This window comes from Hyposmocoma kahamanoa, unplaced genomic scaffold, assembly GCF_003589595.1.
Source record: "Hyposmocoma kahamanoa isolate Upper Pololo Valley unplaced genomic scaffold, ASM358959v1 78, whole genome shotgun sequence".
Classification (NCBI taxonomy): Eukaryota; Metazoa; Arthropoda; class Insecta; order Lepidoptera; family Cosmopterigidae; genus Hyposmocoma; species Hyposmocoma kahamanoa.
In genome coordinates this window covers 17,301,578-17,320,260 of record NW_020653945.1, presented here as the reverse complement: position 1 = coordinate 17,320,260, position 18,683 = coordinate 17,301,578, and the positions used below count along the sequence as shown (strand labels likewise).

The window sequence follows — 18,683 nt, the reverse complement described above, 5'->3', positions numbered from 1 at the left end:
TTCGTGTAATTTATGTATATATTTTAATTTATAATATTTCTTATCGTTATTATGACTTTCTTTGACGCCGCCTGCTTCGTATAACCGGCCAGCAGGCGGCAGACTGACAGAATGTCTATTTTGGTTTGTCTTTTGTTTTGGATGTTGTTTTTTTTATTGAGACGAAATAAAGAGTGGTTCGTATTCTGGTTTTTCTGTCGCTTTCATCATGAAAAAACAGAATGCGAATGCAGCTCTTTATTTCGTCTCAACAAAATCAAACAAAAATCCAAAACAAAAAACAAAGTTATAGTCGGTATTTTATATGATTTTACGTTCCCCTATACAGAACTTGGCTCGAAGAACAAAACACAGCACGGGCGGAGGGCAGAGAACCTTCCTTCACGAAGGCCTTAATAAGAGCCTTCGGGTGGAGCTTCCTGCCTGGGGGTTTAATGCAGTTCCTATCTGTAGGGTTGAGGTAAGTTTAAGTTAATACATTAAAACTGTAATGCCATATTTATAGTACAAACAATTATCAAAATTTCGAAATGTCAAATTTAATCTTTTGGCAACTTGAACTTTAATTATTGATGCTATTTTATAGTTTACCATATAATATGTTATTTGTTCTCATTACATTTGAATAGGAACACCTGGAACCTTATACCATAACAATGCGTTATATAACGTCAATGAGAGTAAGTATGAAAAAGTACAACAAAAATTGCAGATCTCTAATTAATCTGCATTGCTAATGTAATCAGTTTTGCCCATTGTTATTTTTCTTATCACAATTTAAATATTTGTAGAGTTTTTAAAGGCTTTCTAAAGGATCTTGAAATCAGTCTTTTGTTAAATCAGTTAAGCTTGAAAATGATCAATAATAAAAAAGCTATAATAGTATGGTATTACAAAGATTACACAATAAATACAAATTTATTTATAGAATATGGTGATGTTTTACTACCTTCATTATCATTTTTTTTTTAAAAAAAGATGCTCCACGTAGTTTGTTATTATTATTGGCATAAAGATCGAACACAAGCAAAAATTTCTTCGGTCTGACTTTATTCGAAACCGTGTCCATGGCAATAGACACTTTTTCGAGCCCGGTCTCAACGAAGGAATTTTTCTTTATGTTCAATTTTTGTAACAATAATAAATATAAACTGTTTTCTTTCGTGTAAAGTTGTACAGTGCCTAAAATACACTATGATTGTAAATACGATTTATACTAACTTTTTTGTTTTAATTATGATATAAATAGCTATTTCTTTATTTCTTCAAGCCAGATGTTTTTTGCTGGTAAAGAAAGAACTTATCTCCTAAAATAACAATAAAGTGTATACGAATGGCAATTGTAATGGATGTTATCGAAATAGAGACGTATTTCAGTGTAACAGGGCTCTAAGAGCTTTGTCATGGGGATGTCCTTGAGGACCTCATCACCGCACTGCAGCACTGAGACAAATGAACAGCGAGCCGTTAAGTGTCACTTAGGCCCGTATTATTAATCCATCTCAAGCGTAGGACCGATATTAAGATCTTACCAAGTGACCTTAATGAATGAGATTTTGTTATTAAATATCACTTCCAGAGTGCTCGTCTTCCGTGTTGATTTTCCACTACAGAGCTTATAATATATTATATTTATATATTTTTTTATTTGCCTTGAATGAACGAGGTATTAACTAAAAATTTTGGACTTTTTACTTTAAAATGCAGTCCTATTAAAAAAATCGAGATCTTTATAACGGATCAGGTCTTGTAAAGATCGGACAAGGCGCGGGAGGCAGGGTAGTATATCTGAACTTATTGCACGTTTTGGATCCAAACATTAAACACAGTCGTATTCAGTATTACACACAAAGCTGTGTAGGCGTCAAGATGACGTCGTTCGTTCAACAGGGGTTTAGAATTAAAACACAGCATGTGTTCATTATAAGGTAAATGTATTTTAAAAAAAATTTTTAAAACGAATACGATTTTTTATGGTAATAATACCTTTTTGGGATATTTTGTACATTTAATTGTTATGGTAATCTACAGTACAGAGTATTTTTTTGAGATACTACTGTGTACCTCAAACTTTTATCGAATTGAATATTATTCCTTCTTTCATATAAAAGTATTATGCATGAATAGTTTAGCTAAAACTCTGAATCACAAATATTTTATGTTCAAAAGGGATAGATAGGTGAACAATTTACGGATAAAGTGTGAAAAAGCACATTCTGTATATACAGTCTGCATATAAAGGGTTATTTGTAAAATACTAACACCCTCACAGGACTATATTACTTACTAACATCAACTTTGGTTTCGTGACTTTTACTAATTCATCTGATTTTACTTTCGTACAAAAAAAATTTAGTAGATATCGCTCTAAACGGTCATAACTCTGTGCACACAAAAGGAGGATGCTTGCACCATTGTACTTACTCCCTTGCTCAACAAATAGTGTAGATCTAAAAAGTGTTAGATGGTACAACGAAAACTTAAAAGTTTATTTTTTACCTTAGGACTTGATCTCCACCTTTACGAAATTTATGCGTAGACTAAGGCAGGGAAATCAGAGATAGTTATGGAGAACCTAGTTTAAGGGTCAGGAAAGATTTGAATCTTAACATATTTCAGACGATTGTCCTCCAAACGTAAACACTTGCTATAAATGTTTTGACATACTCAAGTTTGCCACAAAGTGCAATTACGTCAGTGTAGCACTAATGAGCGGTAAATTGTTAACGTTACACGTATCGTTTTTATTCCTGTGTGGTTTCATATATAATAAAGTTGTTAATCTATTCTTGTAAACAAACTGTTGCCCAACGGCTGCTTACATTGAAATATGATCAAACAGAAGATCTACATTAGGCGCACAAACACATACATGACGGCTTGTATTGTGTGTATGAAACCGATACGGTTCTGACGCGTCACGACACAACACGTCAACAAATGTAAACAAGTATGGTTACTCCATAAAAACGTAGCAGCGCGGGTTGTATGTGTGCACATCCACGCCTCGCGCCGTGCATATATTCGCGTATCAATGAAACGCGCGTGAGTCGACCAGCGCTATGCAACCCGAATGCATCGCGAGATTATGCGAATGTGTGTGTCCATACACTTGTATTTGTTACCATACCTGTTATTATATTATGACTACACTACATTAATTTCAGATGCGTCTCGAGGTATAAGAAACATTCATGGATGAAAACTTAGGAGGTGTTAATACTGGTTAAGATATAGACGTGCTGTTCACTGTCGTAGTTGGCAGTACTGTTTAATGATTTTCTATGAGCGGACATGTTATATTAATATTAAAAGTAAACGCAATGTTTGTTTGTATTAAGCAAAGAGAAACAAATAATCCGCGATATAAATATTAACATTCAAAATGTTCCTGAGCTTTAAATTAGGTTCTCCATATTTTCTTTGATATTTCCCTGGCTTAATATGTGTATTAATTTCATATAGATGGAGACCATAGACCTAAGGTGCAGGGTTTTCCTAGTTAAGGCTCTTGTCTCGCACAAATATTAATTTTTAATATCTATTATTTTTTCTGTTCTATAAGGTTTTAATAATTTATTTTAAGAGAAAATAACAAATATATTATTATTATTATTGATACAGAGAAAAAATACAAAGAAAAATTCCTTCAATCCGACTGGACTCAAATCAGTGGCTGTTGCTGTTACTGTTGTTGGAATTTTCCTTTGCGTTTGTTCGACTTTTGTAACAATAGTAATAACAAACTAGTGGAGTGTTTTCACAAAAAATAGATGAATACAAACATCAATTCAATAAAAATAAGTTACAAGTGTGCGCGTTCACCGCTAAAAAATTCTCATTTGTAAAAGCTCCAATGTTCCAGAACTGAGAATATTAGGATACTGGTGAATCGTCATCACGGACGAAGTCCAGTTCCGGGGTCATTTGGAGAGCAAAGCTAAACTGGCTTCAAAAAAGCCCGGAGTGCTCAATAGAGCGAAGCAGTGCTTCTCACTAGGTTACCGACTTTTGTTGTATAACACTCAAGTACGGCCCGGGAATATGGGAGTACTGGAGTATTGCTCCCATATATCTCTGGGCAGGAGCTCCCAAATACTAGCTTGACCCACTTAACTCCATCCAACGTAGATCTATTCGTATTGTCGATGATCCCAAACTCGCAGACGATACGGAGCCCCTTAGCCTACGGAGAGACGTTGGCTCTCTGTATGTGTTCTACTGTCTTTATAATGGAGAGTGCTCTGGTGTCACCGTCTCGTTTCCACAATCGCACCTCCTGCCAAAGGAGTAGAGCCCATCCCCACATCTTAGATGCCTGGCATTATAAGACCACCCGGGTATTTCGTTCTTGCCTTCCTCGAACCTGCAAGATGTGGAATGATCCTCTTCCTGAAGTATTTCCTTTTCGCCATGACAAGGGGTTCTTTAAAACGCGTATTTACAGGCCTCTCATTGGTTGGCAATGCATAGGCAGCTCATCTGGTGTTGTAAATGTCCATCAGCGACGATGACCACCTCCCATCAAATGGCTCATCTCCTCGTTTGCCTCCTCCTTTACATAAAAAAACATTATAATGTTTTTCGTTTTCTCAGCCTTTTAGCTAATTTTAACTACATTTACGGACCGAAATCAAATAATGCACTTTAGCGTATCTATGTATATTGAGGTTACGATAAGAGTCTATTATAGCCTTTCATTATTGTGTTATATTCGCACAGAACCAGCAGTCCACTGTTATTCTCTCAACTGCTAAGCTACTGGTCTGTGGAGCGACCCATAGATAAGTTAACAGCCACATACTATGCACTGGGACTAATTGTTACCAACTGGCTTTTCGCATTCTTCGGCCATCACGGGAACCTGTATTGTCAACAGTACGGAATGAAGCTCAGGGTCGCTACCAGTTCTCTCATGTTTAGGAAAGTAAGTATCTATATCTGGACAGTTTTTATACACTCAGAATATAAAGTACAATTTAGGTGGGACTTCACTGGTTTTAATCAAAATTATTTTAAATTATGTAAATTATTTTTCTCAAGCATGCTCGGAAATATTTGCAATACCTTCAAGAAAAGAACCCGGAACGCGCAATTCTTAGCCAGCCTCAGTCCATTTCTGTCTGCTGCTCTAAAATTTTAAATTTTGGATATCCATATACTAACAACGATCTATGTCAACAAACTAAAGAAAAACTGTCATAAGGCTAACTGTTCAGCGGCGTCAGTATCCGCAATTGCGAAAGTTAAAAAAATATTGTCTTTACTACGCTTATTTTGCATTTAATTCTGGTGCACGAATATACCTGCACCATATATTTAAAAAAACGCTAAAATAAACAAAAATACTCTTTTATTATTTCCAATTTTTTGGATTTTTTATATTTTATTTGCAAAAATGAGTTCTAGTGAGAAAAGCGAAAGTACATTAATGGATTGTAGGTATTTCTCGCATGGTTTGCAAACAAAAAACACAAGTAGGTATATATATCACGACGGGAACGGCCTGACTCGTATAATAAAAGGCCTTGTTGCTGAGGCCTTGCAACTCTTTTCCCTGACTTCCCGGCCTATGTTAAATCTTTATTTTGAAAAAAAAAAAGGTCATAAATTTACGACCTAGAGATCAACCGCTACCTATTGACGAAGTCTGTCTTCATAAAGATAGACTTCGACAATAGACTAAAATAAAAAATTGGGATTTACAATAGATTTCCTAAAATAAATCTTTCTCGTAATAAATCCTGACTGGCTTAAAGGTTTCCATTTTAGTGGCAATATTCAGTAAATTAATCAAGCAGTAGGTATATTCATTCGCGCTGTAGCATTTCGAAAAATATGTATTACGCGTGATATAGTAAAAAAACTATCACGACGTGTGTGGTGACAGTCCTTTCGTTCTTTGGCATATAATATGGCCACATCAGCAAAATTACAACATCAGGATCGAAGCTTAAAGATTGTAAGAACGTAATTACCCAACAACTTTTTTCATAGTCTAATTTGATGTGCGCTTGCGCACTGCATCAGTTTCGTATTCGTTCGGTAACAGAAACTATACAAATCTAGAAAACTCGGACCTTGTGCACTAAGTACAATTCGAATTCGAGAAAGTACGAATATCGCTTGCACACCTAGAGATAAAATTATCCCTGTGACATTTCGAACCGCCATTTTTCGGATTCGGAACTGGGGGGCTACTCTCAATCTCCGTCCGACATCCGTCCGAAACAATTACTGTCAAATAAGTAATATTCGACAATATTAAAAGATAAGTGATGTATGAAGTATGAAGCTTCATTCGCATCACGCGTCTTTTCATTTGGTCAAGTATTGCTTATTTGGCAGTAATTGTTTCGGACGGATGTCGGACGGAGATCGAGAGTAGGCCCCCAGATACGATTCGGACGGAGTGCGCAAACGCTCTGTTACATGTGATTGTATATCAAAAGTGCTTTTATCACATGAACTTCTTAAAAATAATACGAACTATATAATTTGAAGGCGCCGAAGGGCACAATGTGACAAATTTTCACTTCGTGAATCATGACACTTAATAACTTCCACATTTCAGATAATGCGTATGAACAATGGATCCCTAGGCGAAACTACTGCCGGTAAAGTGGTGAACATTTTGTCAAATGATCTTCAAAGGTTCGACATGGCGTTTTTGTTTATGCATTACATCTGGATCATACCGTTACAACTTGGCGCCGTGTTGTATTTGGGGTATAGGGAGGCTGGGTATTCTGCTCTGATAGGCATGGCGGCTCTTTGTTTAATCGCTTTACCGTTTCAAGGTGAGTGTTAATTTTATTTTCGGCATAGATGAAATTAGACGTAATGATGATAAACAAACGTAGGTCAGAGACTAGTTAGACGAAAAAGTTATCTTTTTGCCTCCCCGTTTACAATCAATTTCTGATTGCGAGTATCGCACAAAGAACACAATAAAACGTAGTAAAGTAGTAGAGCTCCTTTTGAAAGAGCTCGTCCAGGGAAGTATTTCTACCGTCAAACGACAATGTGAGCACATCGAGTATATAACCAGAAATAGAAATGAAATGTCATTTAATTTGTTTGAAAACTATTCTGCCATATCAATACGGTGACAACTGCGCACCGATTTCATCGGTGGCCAACACGAATTCGAAACGATTGACGACGAATTGTTTCACTTCAAATGAAATAACTTTGTCAACTTATCTCAGGGTGATGGGCACAGTGGCAGTGCCTTTCAAGCCTTTGCGATTTAATGCTCTGAGTGGTACTGCAACTACTATGGACAGGCGTGTCGCTTACCTCCAGGCGCACGACTTGTTCGACCCGTCGCTTGGTAACATAAAAAAAAGTCTATCCAATAATTCGACGACCTCGATGGCATAAGAAGATCCGATTTCCGGTACGACCAATTTTCAAAACGAACAATATTCTAAATGTGAACAGACCAGGCAGTGACTCGGATTTATTTCGTCATATTACAGATAATTCATCGGTTTGAGACTGTATATTAATATGAGCATGTAATAAAAAAATTTAAAAAATCTTCTACATTTTGTTGTAAGTAATTGAAACTGAACGGTTATAATGCATGACATGTGCCCGTGTTAAAAAACTTCTAAGACGCAATTTTTAGTATAGGCATATTACAATGTTCTTTAAGACTTTACACTGGTTTTAATAATTTTAGTGAACATTTTCAGCATTCCTCGGACGATTGACGGGGAAAGTAAGATTCCGTGTAGCCGAAAAAACTGACGAAAGAATCAAAGTGATGAGTGAAGTAATTAACGGCATCCAGGTGAGAATAATTTACTACTACTAGTCGTTTATTTACATTTTTGTTGTTTATATGAATGTAGCTCTTTGATAGAAAGTTGTTTACACGAGTGAAAATAAATAATTGTGAAAATAACTGAAAAATATGCCTAACGTCGTTAGCGTCGTAAATACGACGTTTAGTCCGGAGAAGGACGATATGCAATAGTTCTAAGTATTATAAGTTTTATCGCCCCGGCGTGCGGCGGAGACATCACGTGTATGCGTGCACGTCGAGCCTTCAACGTGATTACGCTGGTGTTGCTGCTACTATAGTATAATAAGACAAGTATGGCAACTCCATACAAACGTTGCAGTGCGACTTGTGTGTGTGCGCACCTGCCGCGTGCTGTGTACAGACGGACACATTTGCATAATCTCGCGATGCACTCGTGTCGCATAGCGCTGGTTGTCCCAAGGCCTTTCATTATTATGCAAATTTATGAGTCCGTGCACGGCGCGCGGTGGGCGTGCACACATACAAGCCGCACTGCTACGTTCGTAGTGAGTTACCAACTGAACATCTGTCGACCTTCATGAACACAGAACAATATACTCACAAGGAGTTCATGAAAGATCCATTTAAGCCGTACCGACGATTTCAAGGCCGGTTACCAGACACCTGCGTTGCGTCATACGTCGTAATCCATACGTGTAAATAATTATGTTAAATTATAGATGATCAAACAAACTTCTTGAAGTAAAATTCGATCACTATTATGTGAGTCGCTTCATTCGAAAATATAATATTTAACCAGGTACTTTCCTTAACTTGCTAGGCAACATTGCACGGTTTTAGAGAAAAAAAAAATTTTTTTTGACGTTGACACTCCCTACTAGGTATCAACGGTTATTTTCTATCCGCATTCCTTTCAGAGTCGGAAGCAAAGATTATTTGGGAGTTTCAGAATCTTTACTTCTGATATGACGATGTCAAGGGTGGGAGGGTGTTGATTATATCTTCGAATGAAGCGACTCACATAATAGTGATCGAACTTCACTTCAAGAAGTTCGTTTGATCATCTATTGTATTTCGACGGTTACGACGTTAGGCATATTTTTCAATAATCATTTCATCATCATCATTTAATCAATTGAGCGTACTCCCGTATGTACATCGGGGTAACCTCATTATTTTTTAAAGTAAATGGTAAATGTTATGAGAAAATTGAATCTTAGAAATTTACAAACTTGACATGGTGGTAACACAGACTTGCCATAATTAACGATGAAACCTAAACATTGCAATAAGTTAATGGTTGCATTAACATTATTGATGCATCGTCATAATCAGCTGCTATACAATAAATATCATCTAAATATACCACGGACTTAAATCTTTGTTGTCGCAAATGTGTTACAACTTCTTTCGTGATTTTGGTAAACACTATCGATGCTATGGACAAGCCGTATACCGAGTATCGGTCTCGATCAGTTGTTAACAGTAGGTCCAAGCAATTAGCCGTATGAGACTTAACATCTGGGATCCTTGTGGCGTCACTGACAAGCTGGGAAAGGCTTAGCGATAAACCAAGTTTTCGCGTCTCTCTCTCTCTCAGCATGATCGGTCATCTGGTATGGGAGCAACCATTCTTGATGGTGTGCATTAAAGTCCCCCAGAATGACTAGTTGCGCCGCTGGATACCTGAGCTGAGCCTCAGCAGACGTCTCGCTCAGATGTTGGAACAGCTTGGTTGTCTCCTGATCTCCACTGTGCGAGCGGTAGACACAGCAGTATACAATTTGGGTAACACTTGTGTCAACCAGAAGCCACAAAACTGAAAAACTCGGTGCCTCAAGGTTCTTGAGACGCTTAACACAGATGTCATCACGAACGTACACACAGACTCTGGCATGAGGTAGTAATCTGTGCTCCAGAGTATATCCTGGGTAGCTGAGGTACGCTGTGTCAGTCGGACATCTGATCTACGTCTCGGTGAGGAACAGCAGCTGCAGTTTATCGGTTTCAAGATGTTGGTGGACCGAATCGAGATTTGAATGCAGACCTTGGATGTTGGTGAGGTGCACTTTTAGTGGGAGGACGTGGAACCGCTGTGTAAATTTTATCCTTTTCTTGTGTTTCATGATAAACTGGAGAAGCAAATAGGCAGGAGGAAGGTAGTTGAACGAGGCATTGCGTCGTGTCCAACCAAGCAGCAAGCTTACACTGCCACACGAGTGTACAATCGGTTTGGAGACCGCGAGGACGCCCAAACACCCCCGGAAATCCACCTGGTCCTCCCCTCCGGTCGCCAACCGGCAAAGTGGAGCATTTCGGGATTTTTCGTTGGGTGGCGGGGCAGCTTTTCACGGGTGGCTTTCCCGCTACTTGGGCCCCCAACTTCCCACAGTCGGCCAGCGGTGCACCGTGCTTCGGATCGCGCTAGCCTCCAGAACCAAGTTCTCAGTGTGGCAGTACAAGCAGCTACTACTCGTCGTTGGGCGCAATGCAACTGTTCAGACCCGACCCCCTAATGGCAACTCCCGAACACGAGCCGGAATACGGATAAACCATTCAACGACTTGACTGCGTCGGGTTACCAGCCACAGCCGAAACCTATCACCGGTAGTTGTTGCTCTTTAGCACCACCCAAAGGTCGAGCGAGCAACATCAACCTCCAAAATGAGTCTATGTGACACTCGTTGTGATTTTGTGCTTGCTGGGATTTGCAGATTCATAATAGATAATAAATTTGCGGCCCACGTTTGTTATCTCTGGATATCACTCCATTTAATCGATAAGTATGTCAGAATATAACGTATTAAAAGAATTATTTTAATACGTATTATCTGGCACCATTATGCATAACATGTTATCCACCAATCCATTGGGTGCTTATGGGGAACGCAATGTTTGAAGCGGAATGAATAATTTCATTTATTACTTTAACCAGTTTTAGTAGCAGTAGAGCGAGTACATACGCTTCACTCTACATGATTGTGAAAGTTCATTTAAGTAATATATTTGACATAAACTTTTTATTCCTTCCATTAACTCACATTAGTTTTTTGATATGTCAACTAGTACCAAAATGTTTGGGTGATTCTTCGTCCTTTTTTTAGCGAAACGATGATTAAGTACGTAACTTATGTGATACCATTGCGGTTGGCGTTAAACATAAGCATTGTTCTTTCTTTATAACTCTTGATTTGTTATGTTTTTCATGCTTAAAACAGCATTTAATTTCGTTGTTCTTCGATTATTGTCAACCAATGATATTATAGTTGCTGTTGTCAACTGTCCTAAATTATGCAAATTATAATACATTTGTGTCAACATTGTGTAATCAACAGTGCTCTTTGCTCTTCTTGAGATAATTGTCATTGTCAGTTGTCAGTTATACATTTACTGCATATTTGCAAATACAACAGTAAACCTATTTACACCTATATTACGTAATATTTATGATATAATAGTTAAAATGTTAAATATAATTTATAGTAATAAAAAAATACTACTTAATTTGTATTGAATTTCATGATGTTCTTACTGCTATGATATTCATATTTTTTGTGTGATCGAACATATTAATTTTCTTATATCTATAATTTTTCTCGTACATATTAATTGCTATCATGCAATCTTCCACTGGTAAAGTTCTTAAATACTGTTTTCATACACTCTTTTTTACAACAAAAAAGTTGCTGCGATATAGAGATTGACGAGATTGAAAAACTGAAGGAAAGTAAACATGTTATTTGTATTTTTTTTTTACTTTTATGATATTGCTGCGCGCTAAAAAAGGAAAAGTGAGAACCTCCTTTCGACTGTTTTTTTTTATGTATGTTTTGCGATAATTAAAAAAGAAGGAGGAGGTTCTCAATTAGACTTCATGTTTTTTTTGTAGTTATGTTACGCAATAACTTCGGCGTTTGTGAACCGATTTTGACGACTCCTTTTTTCTTGAAAAGGGGGTACTTTAGCATTGTTTCCATTTCAATTTGAAGAAAATATTACACCTCTAAGGATGGCAAACTAGGGGATGAATCCGGTTTTGTGCACTTTCCGGTAACCGATTTCAATAAAACTTGGCAAATGGATGTGACGCCGCGAACTTTTAAGTCGGTTTTTTTAGTACTCTGTACTGAGATTATCAAGAATAGTCCCCTAAACCAAAATTCAATTTCTGTCTTATTAGTCTTATTACACAGATGAACTCAGAATGAACCAAGTATTACTGTGAAAAAGTCACCGAACTTTTGTTTTATAATTTAAAATATTCACGAGACAACATGAGCATGTATACAATTCGCTTTGCATTTTAGATATTCTGCAGTTGTTTTTAAACCAATGCTAATGATTTAGGTGATTTTGAGATATGCCACTATTCTAGAAAGCCATCGATGTGAAAGTGAAAAATGTAGAAACTGCAGATATCAAGAATGGTATTTTGGTAGTTTCAATAATTTTGCACCGAAACCAACGTACCATCATTTACGTTTATATTTGAGACATCCAGCTTTTCGTAGTACTGAGATCCAGTTGTCATTTTACTGGTTCATACGTATGGTATGGTATGGTACCTTTAAGATGTATAGTGAGCTAATATATTTAAAATTTAAAAGAAGAAAAAATATGTTTTGAGAAGCCGCTTCTATGTTTCAACAGCAATACATGGGAATAAATGAAGTTTAGATATAAACACATCCTAATATCCATTCACTAATTGTTGCGCACTCACTCAGTTTGTCACTTTTCATTGCGTAGCTAGAATGTTCATTCAATTAACTATGACCCTTATCTCACTTATTTTACGACTTTATTTGCAGGTAATCAAAATGTACGCATGGGAGATCCCATTCCAGAAAGTAGTGGGTGAAAAGCGTATGGAAGAATTGAAGCAAGTGAGATTATCAACATTGATTAGAACACTGTTCCTTGGTTTCATGATATTCACTGAAAGAACTGCGCTTTTTATTACCATTCTTGTGTTCGTGTTGGCTGGAAACGTAATGAGTGCCAATGTCGTAAGTAAAAATGATATTTACCGTATTATTTACAAAAAAAAATTGTACTTTATTACGTCATTGCTATAAGGCGGTGTCCTCACCTGATAAGACGTCAATGGCATTTCTTGTAATATAGCAGTGTAGTATAATTGTCGTATGGATAGATCGTGCTAGTACTGTTTTACATTTACCCAGAGTAGTAGTGCAATAATCTGCCAAACAACCTTACAAATTCCAGAGCACTACCAAGAATATCAAACCAGAACCAAATTGGAAAATCGTACTTGGGATCTTATCATCTAGAGCCCACAGTGCCAACGGCTGGAATATCAAAGTCGTCAAAGTATCAACAGTCTATTAGGTTGACATAATATGTTAATCAAAATGGAAGTAAATTATATTGTTACTCCGCGAACACAGTAAAGCGTGCGCCCGTCCCGCTCGTCCCGCGGCCGCGCTCGATGTGTTGTCGTCCATATAAATAGACGGAATTAGATCCGCCGCGATCCCAACCCTACTCGCGCCAGACACGCTCCCCGCTCTTAGTGTGTTTCACGCTTTAAAGTTAATATCGTGCAAAATGACTGCGCTTGAATTTTTTTATGCAGTTAATTTCCCACTTTCCCTCCGCATAAAATCAATAATAGTATTTTATGCATTCGTTGCATAATAGGGTTCTTCAAGCCGTGTAAAAAGGCTTTGCCGAGTGGCATAAGTAATAGATAAGCGATATTAAGACCTAATTATGTAAGGATTGCATATAAAAGTACCAACGTAAACGTAAAGTAAGTAAACCAATATTTAGTTAACAATCCACGACGACAAACTCAAATGAAATCCAAACAAACGCTACGAAACAAAAAACCAAAGAGATAGAATAGAAGTGTCTGTGATTGGTCATGTACCGTTTATATTTCAACCAATCAGGAGGCAGTAGAATGTTTCAGTAGCGTCATATTTGATATATTATATTTATTTATTCTACTTGTACGTAAAGAACCATTCATCGAGACATGCTGAAGCGTGTATTAGGCGCATGATTATTCGCGCCGTCGCTTGATATATTAAAAAAAACTTCCATTTTGATTAACATCGATTTTCGCAAAGTTGGGGTCCTTGTAATTGCTGTGTATACAATAGACAAACATCTCGTTTTCAGATATACCCGCTGCAGCAGTTCATGACGTCTGCTCAACTCAATGTCACTTTGATTCTACCTCTCGTCCTTGCCTTCACTTCCGAACTCATCGTGTCTCTCAGAAGAGTCCAGGAATTCCTATGCTTAGGTGTGTATTTACCTATAAAATAAACCTGTTACTAAATTCTGTTACGTGTTCTGTCTAGAACAGGGGTGGACAAACTTTTTCATTAGGGGCCAGAAAAACAAGAAATTGATTAAAATGTATTTTCTTTTAAATATTTTTAATATTATTGTATAGTGTTAAGTTATTGACCGTGTGTAATGTTACTTTCTGTGTCGATTTCAACGAGACTGTCAAAATGTATTTCCGAGGACGTTACACTGCATACACTGCTACCTTAGAAGGGACGGTGACGGGCCGTAATTTGCCCAAACATTTGTCTAGAATGATTTTTCTTCGGACTACTTAACTCGAGGCGGATCTGTGGACAAAGTAGAACATAGAAAAAGCCCTTAATTATTTCATAAGCCTACTGAACCGATTTTTAATTTTAAAATATGTTTAATAATGAAATTTATTAAATACCACAATGTTTTACTACTATGATATTCAATTATTTTGATGTTCGTCAGGGTTCGAACTAACGTTTTCAGCATATCGTAGCCACGCTCTCTCAACTGAGCTACGGAATGAACTAGCTACCTTAAAGTAAAAAGGTCGTTAAAAACCAAAACTAAGATCTGCAACAAGCACTTAGAAAAATTCGTAAAGTCTGCTTATCTGGTTTGTTCCGTAGTTCAGTTGGGAGTTTCGAATCCAGCCGGATCGAAGGAAATTTTCGATCTTTGTATTAATAAATCTTTAAAATTTGCTAAAAAAAAACCTAGTCCAGTATTCCATGTCTTTGTCTTTAAAAAAAACAACTATAATGAAATAGGTACAAAACTTGTATCTTATAAAACAATGTCAACGCCCACGGACTATGCACGCTATGGGAATGAGTTGATTGCCAACGAAGCAACTGTACTCGTGCCAAGTAAGCTTTTGTACAGACCGGTTATCAGACTGCACTGGCGCCAGGCGGTGCTGGAGTAGTGTTGCTTACAAAATTTTTGCAACTTATTAACTTCCAACGTAAAAAATAAACGGTATAAGTAAATCGATCTACATACCTAACATAATCAGTTACTTACAGATGCTATTTAAGATACAGTTAGTTAGTTACTGGTAGCATACACTTACTATTTAATTGTACCTATATTAATAATTGCGAAAATTTGTCCACTAAAATTAAGAACGAGGTATTTCAATGCGAGCCTAGATTTTATGAGTTGAGGAATATGAATAAAATAATGACAAGCGGAGAAAATTTTACACAGATTCGACGTCGACACGTGCCCGATGGCAACTGACGGGGCGACGGGCAGCGCGTGTCGTTAAACCACTGGGCAATTTACAAAGACAAATATGAATTAAATAACTAACAGGGCTTCAGTTGAAAACCAAAATTTAGCAGGTTCTCTTTAGTACTCAAAAATAAAGTTTCCATATAAAAATTATGTATAACGTTAGATATTTTATACTTAAATGACTCGTTTTAGACTTTTATATTAGCCGTTTTCAGGATTTTATAGGATAGGATAAAATAATGGGCAAAAAGCTGTGGTAGAATACTGGCTTGAACTACCCCCTCTGAAGCAGACTAGGTCGTGGGTTCGAATACGGGCTCGCTTTTTAGAGTTTTTCGTAATTTATGTGCAAAATTTAATTTAAAATTTACCATGAGTCCAGCAGTAGGACGTATAAATGGGTTGATGATGATGATGATAGGCAAATAATAATAAATTTTGTCAGGTTGCTGATTCCTGATGATCATCTAGACATTTTTATTATTCAGTAATATATCTTTTTTTAATAGCTATAACCATAAATAAACCATCAACTTTAGTACATTTTTACTTAAGGTACAATTTTTCATCACTAACACTGAATCATCCTACTCTAAAATAACAGTGTTAGGTTATTGAGTGACAGGGAGAGAAATTCCAGGCACTTTGTTTTTAAAATTTTATATTCCACTGATGAAAAAGCATTAGCAATACTAAGTATATCTCCGAGTATTTCCATTAGGCGGCAACAACTATAAATTTTGTGAATGTTTCTTTGAGCGCTAAATGTAAAAAGTTTATTTTATTTATTTATATTTTTTTAAATTCAGTGTATCATCGGGGTTTGAGCAATTACGCGTAACTTAGCATTTGATTATGAGTTCCATTTCGGTACCTAATTTAGTGTCCAAATCAAAAACTCGTATATGTCGTATATATTTACGGGAATCTATTGTTATCAGTCCGTAGACAACATAAATAAATGCTTACTGTGCAAAAATGAAAGTTGTAACCATTGAAATAAAAAAGTAATAACGTTAAACACCTCTCTTGTAAAAAATTGTTTTGTGCAGATACGCGCCTTTTACCAATGCTACATACGCGGATCCCCGATATACGATATATGACTAATGTTTTTTTTTACACAGAGGATCGTCCGGATTTAATTAATAAACGACAGTGGTCGGTAAATTCGTCATCATCTGTGGTTTTCGAAGGCGTGAAGAAGGTTGACAACGACAATAATACTTCCATCGAAGCAATTTCTTATAAACCAAAAACTGAATTTGGTAGCACAAATGGTATGTTTCCAGTACTGATTATATCTAGCTGATCCATAGATAGAGTATGTAATTTCTCATATGTACCTACTTGTGCTGACACTGTGGCAGGTTGACATACGAAGTATGCCAATATTGATTGATATTCTTATTCGACTGAGATTTGTAAAACGAAGTTAGACTTTGACTAAGAAAAAATGGCGAGTCAAGCAAAGAACAATGCCCAAAATGACGACCATCATTCGTAGATACAGGGTTCAATTTGTATTTTCATATGGTTTCTAATTATACTGGATTTATATTATTGTACTAGGTAAAGTTGTTTTAAGCAACATTTTATTTTTCAGGTTATAATATTATAGTTAAACACTTATAAGTTAAACATTAATTTCTTTATTGTACAAAGTTAAATATTATAAAATAATGTAATATAATATTGAAATCTGTAAGTACTATTTTTAATTATAAATTACATGAATAAGGTAAACAAGGTGCAAAAAGATACGATTTAAAAAAAATACTTTTAGAAAGTTGATTGCGTTGTTAGCATTTATTTTTGAACGTAGCACAACATAGATTTTGACATATAATTTGAAGTCTCGTTTACACTTAATATGATTTCTCCGACGTGTCGTGTCGAGACAATTTCTTCTTGAATTTTCTGATAACTTTGTAGTTGAGAGTCAAGTTCAAGTTAAGGAAGACTTGTCAGTGGCACATTTATTGTAACTTTCGTTCATAAATATCTCAACGTTGATGAAATCTCGGCAAGTGTAAATGGAGCCTAAAATAAAATGTTAAAAACGTAAGTTGTGTTACGTTCAAAAACAAATATTTACAATGCCTTCCATGTTTTTTACGTATTTTTAACATTTCATATCTTTTTTTCTCCAACTTATTTCAAAGTTTTATGAACGAACCTTAAATTATTTTATAACATGTAGATATAAATTTACAACCGGTCGCGATATAAAAATTTGCGATTCCAGAATGGGCATTGTTCTTTTCGTATTTACAAAACGAACTTTGCCTAAGTCTAAGCAAGAAATTACGAAGTAAATTCAAAGTTTAATTTATTTCTTGCCTAAATTTAGACAAAGTTCGTTTTGTAAATACGAAAAACTTGCTTAACTCGCTATTATTGCATAAGCGTCTAAGTTCGTTTTATAAATCTCAACCTTAGAACTTATAGTCTGTCATCTGCTTTGCCTTCAATTTTATATATTTTATAATCCGGTCTTCTTTAGGTCTGCATCAAAGACACAATAGCAAAAGATACAGGCGCAGTATGTCAATGTCCAGTAACGACATTGCAGTGGAGTTACGCGATGTATGCGCTAGTTGGACAGGTGACCCTAACATGTTGGCGCTTAAAAACGTTTCCATGCGCTTACGCAAGGGAAAGCTTTGTGCCATCATTGGACCTGTTGGCGCGGGAAAGGTTAGTACATGATAAAACATTAATGTTAGTCAATTATAACGACGATTTTTACAACCACCAGATTTCATTTAACTTTTGTATGAAAATGTTTTACAATAACTGAAAATCTCTCGGTTATTATTTATTTTAAAGACTGAAATAAATTGAAAAATAAAGTGTAACAGCGAAACGCTCTAGCTCGTGTCAGGTAGAGCAAACGTGATCTATTAAAGTAAAATAAAAATTTTATATATCTATTCGAGACTTAATAGCACTGGTATTGTTTATTTTATAGTCTTCTGTGCTACAATTGCTGCTGAAAGAATTGCCGGCCTCTTCTGGCACGGTTTCAATTTACGGCACGGTGTCATACGCTTGCCAAGAAGCCTGGCTTTTCCCCAGTACAGTTCGAGAAAACATCGTCTTCGGATTGCCTTATAACTCGGAAAAATACAAGTCGGTATGTTCTGAACGTCTGCCGTGTAAACACGTATTAATATCGACTGTGTTGTTTTACTCTTATACAATGTATTCGTTATTGATATTGTCCCTCTATCATTATAACGACCTCTCTTAGTAAAGTATCGTATGTCGAAATTGCCAAGTTTACAGGGGAGTTAAAGTTTTGAATTCAGTGAAATGAGCATGACACGTGACTTTAGAATTTCTTAGTTTTATTCAGCAA

At 36.3% G+C, this 18,683-nt stretch overlaps 1 protein-coding gene across 1 annotated transcript in view; it reads left to right on the top strand.

The window, feature by feature from the left end:
- Positions 1-18,683, top strand: part of LOC113233337 (multidrug resistance-associated protein 4-like) — a 65,033-nt gene that overhangs the window by 22,008 nt on the left and 24,342 nt on the right. Inside the window, exons 2-10 of the mRNA XM_026468440.1 lie at positions 329-460; positions 4,723-4,927; positions 6,575-6,800; positions 7,704-7,801; positions 12,589-12,786; positions 13,928-14,054; positions 16,447-16,599; positions 17,826-18,019; positions 18,294-18,458. Coding sequence (XP_026324225.1) covers positions 329-460; positions 4,723-4,927; positions 6,575-6,800; positions 7,704-7,801; positions 12,589-12,786; positions 13,928-14,054; positions 16,447-16,599; positions 17,826-18,019; positions 18,294-18,458 — 1,498 coding nt within the window. The remainder of the gene's footprint in view (positions 1-328; positions 461-4,722; positions 4,928-6,574; positions 6,801-7,703; positions 7,802-12,588; positions 12,787-13,927; positions 14,055-16,446; positions 16,600-17,825; positions 18,020-18,293; positions 18,459-18,683) is intronic.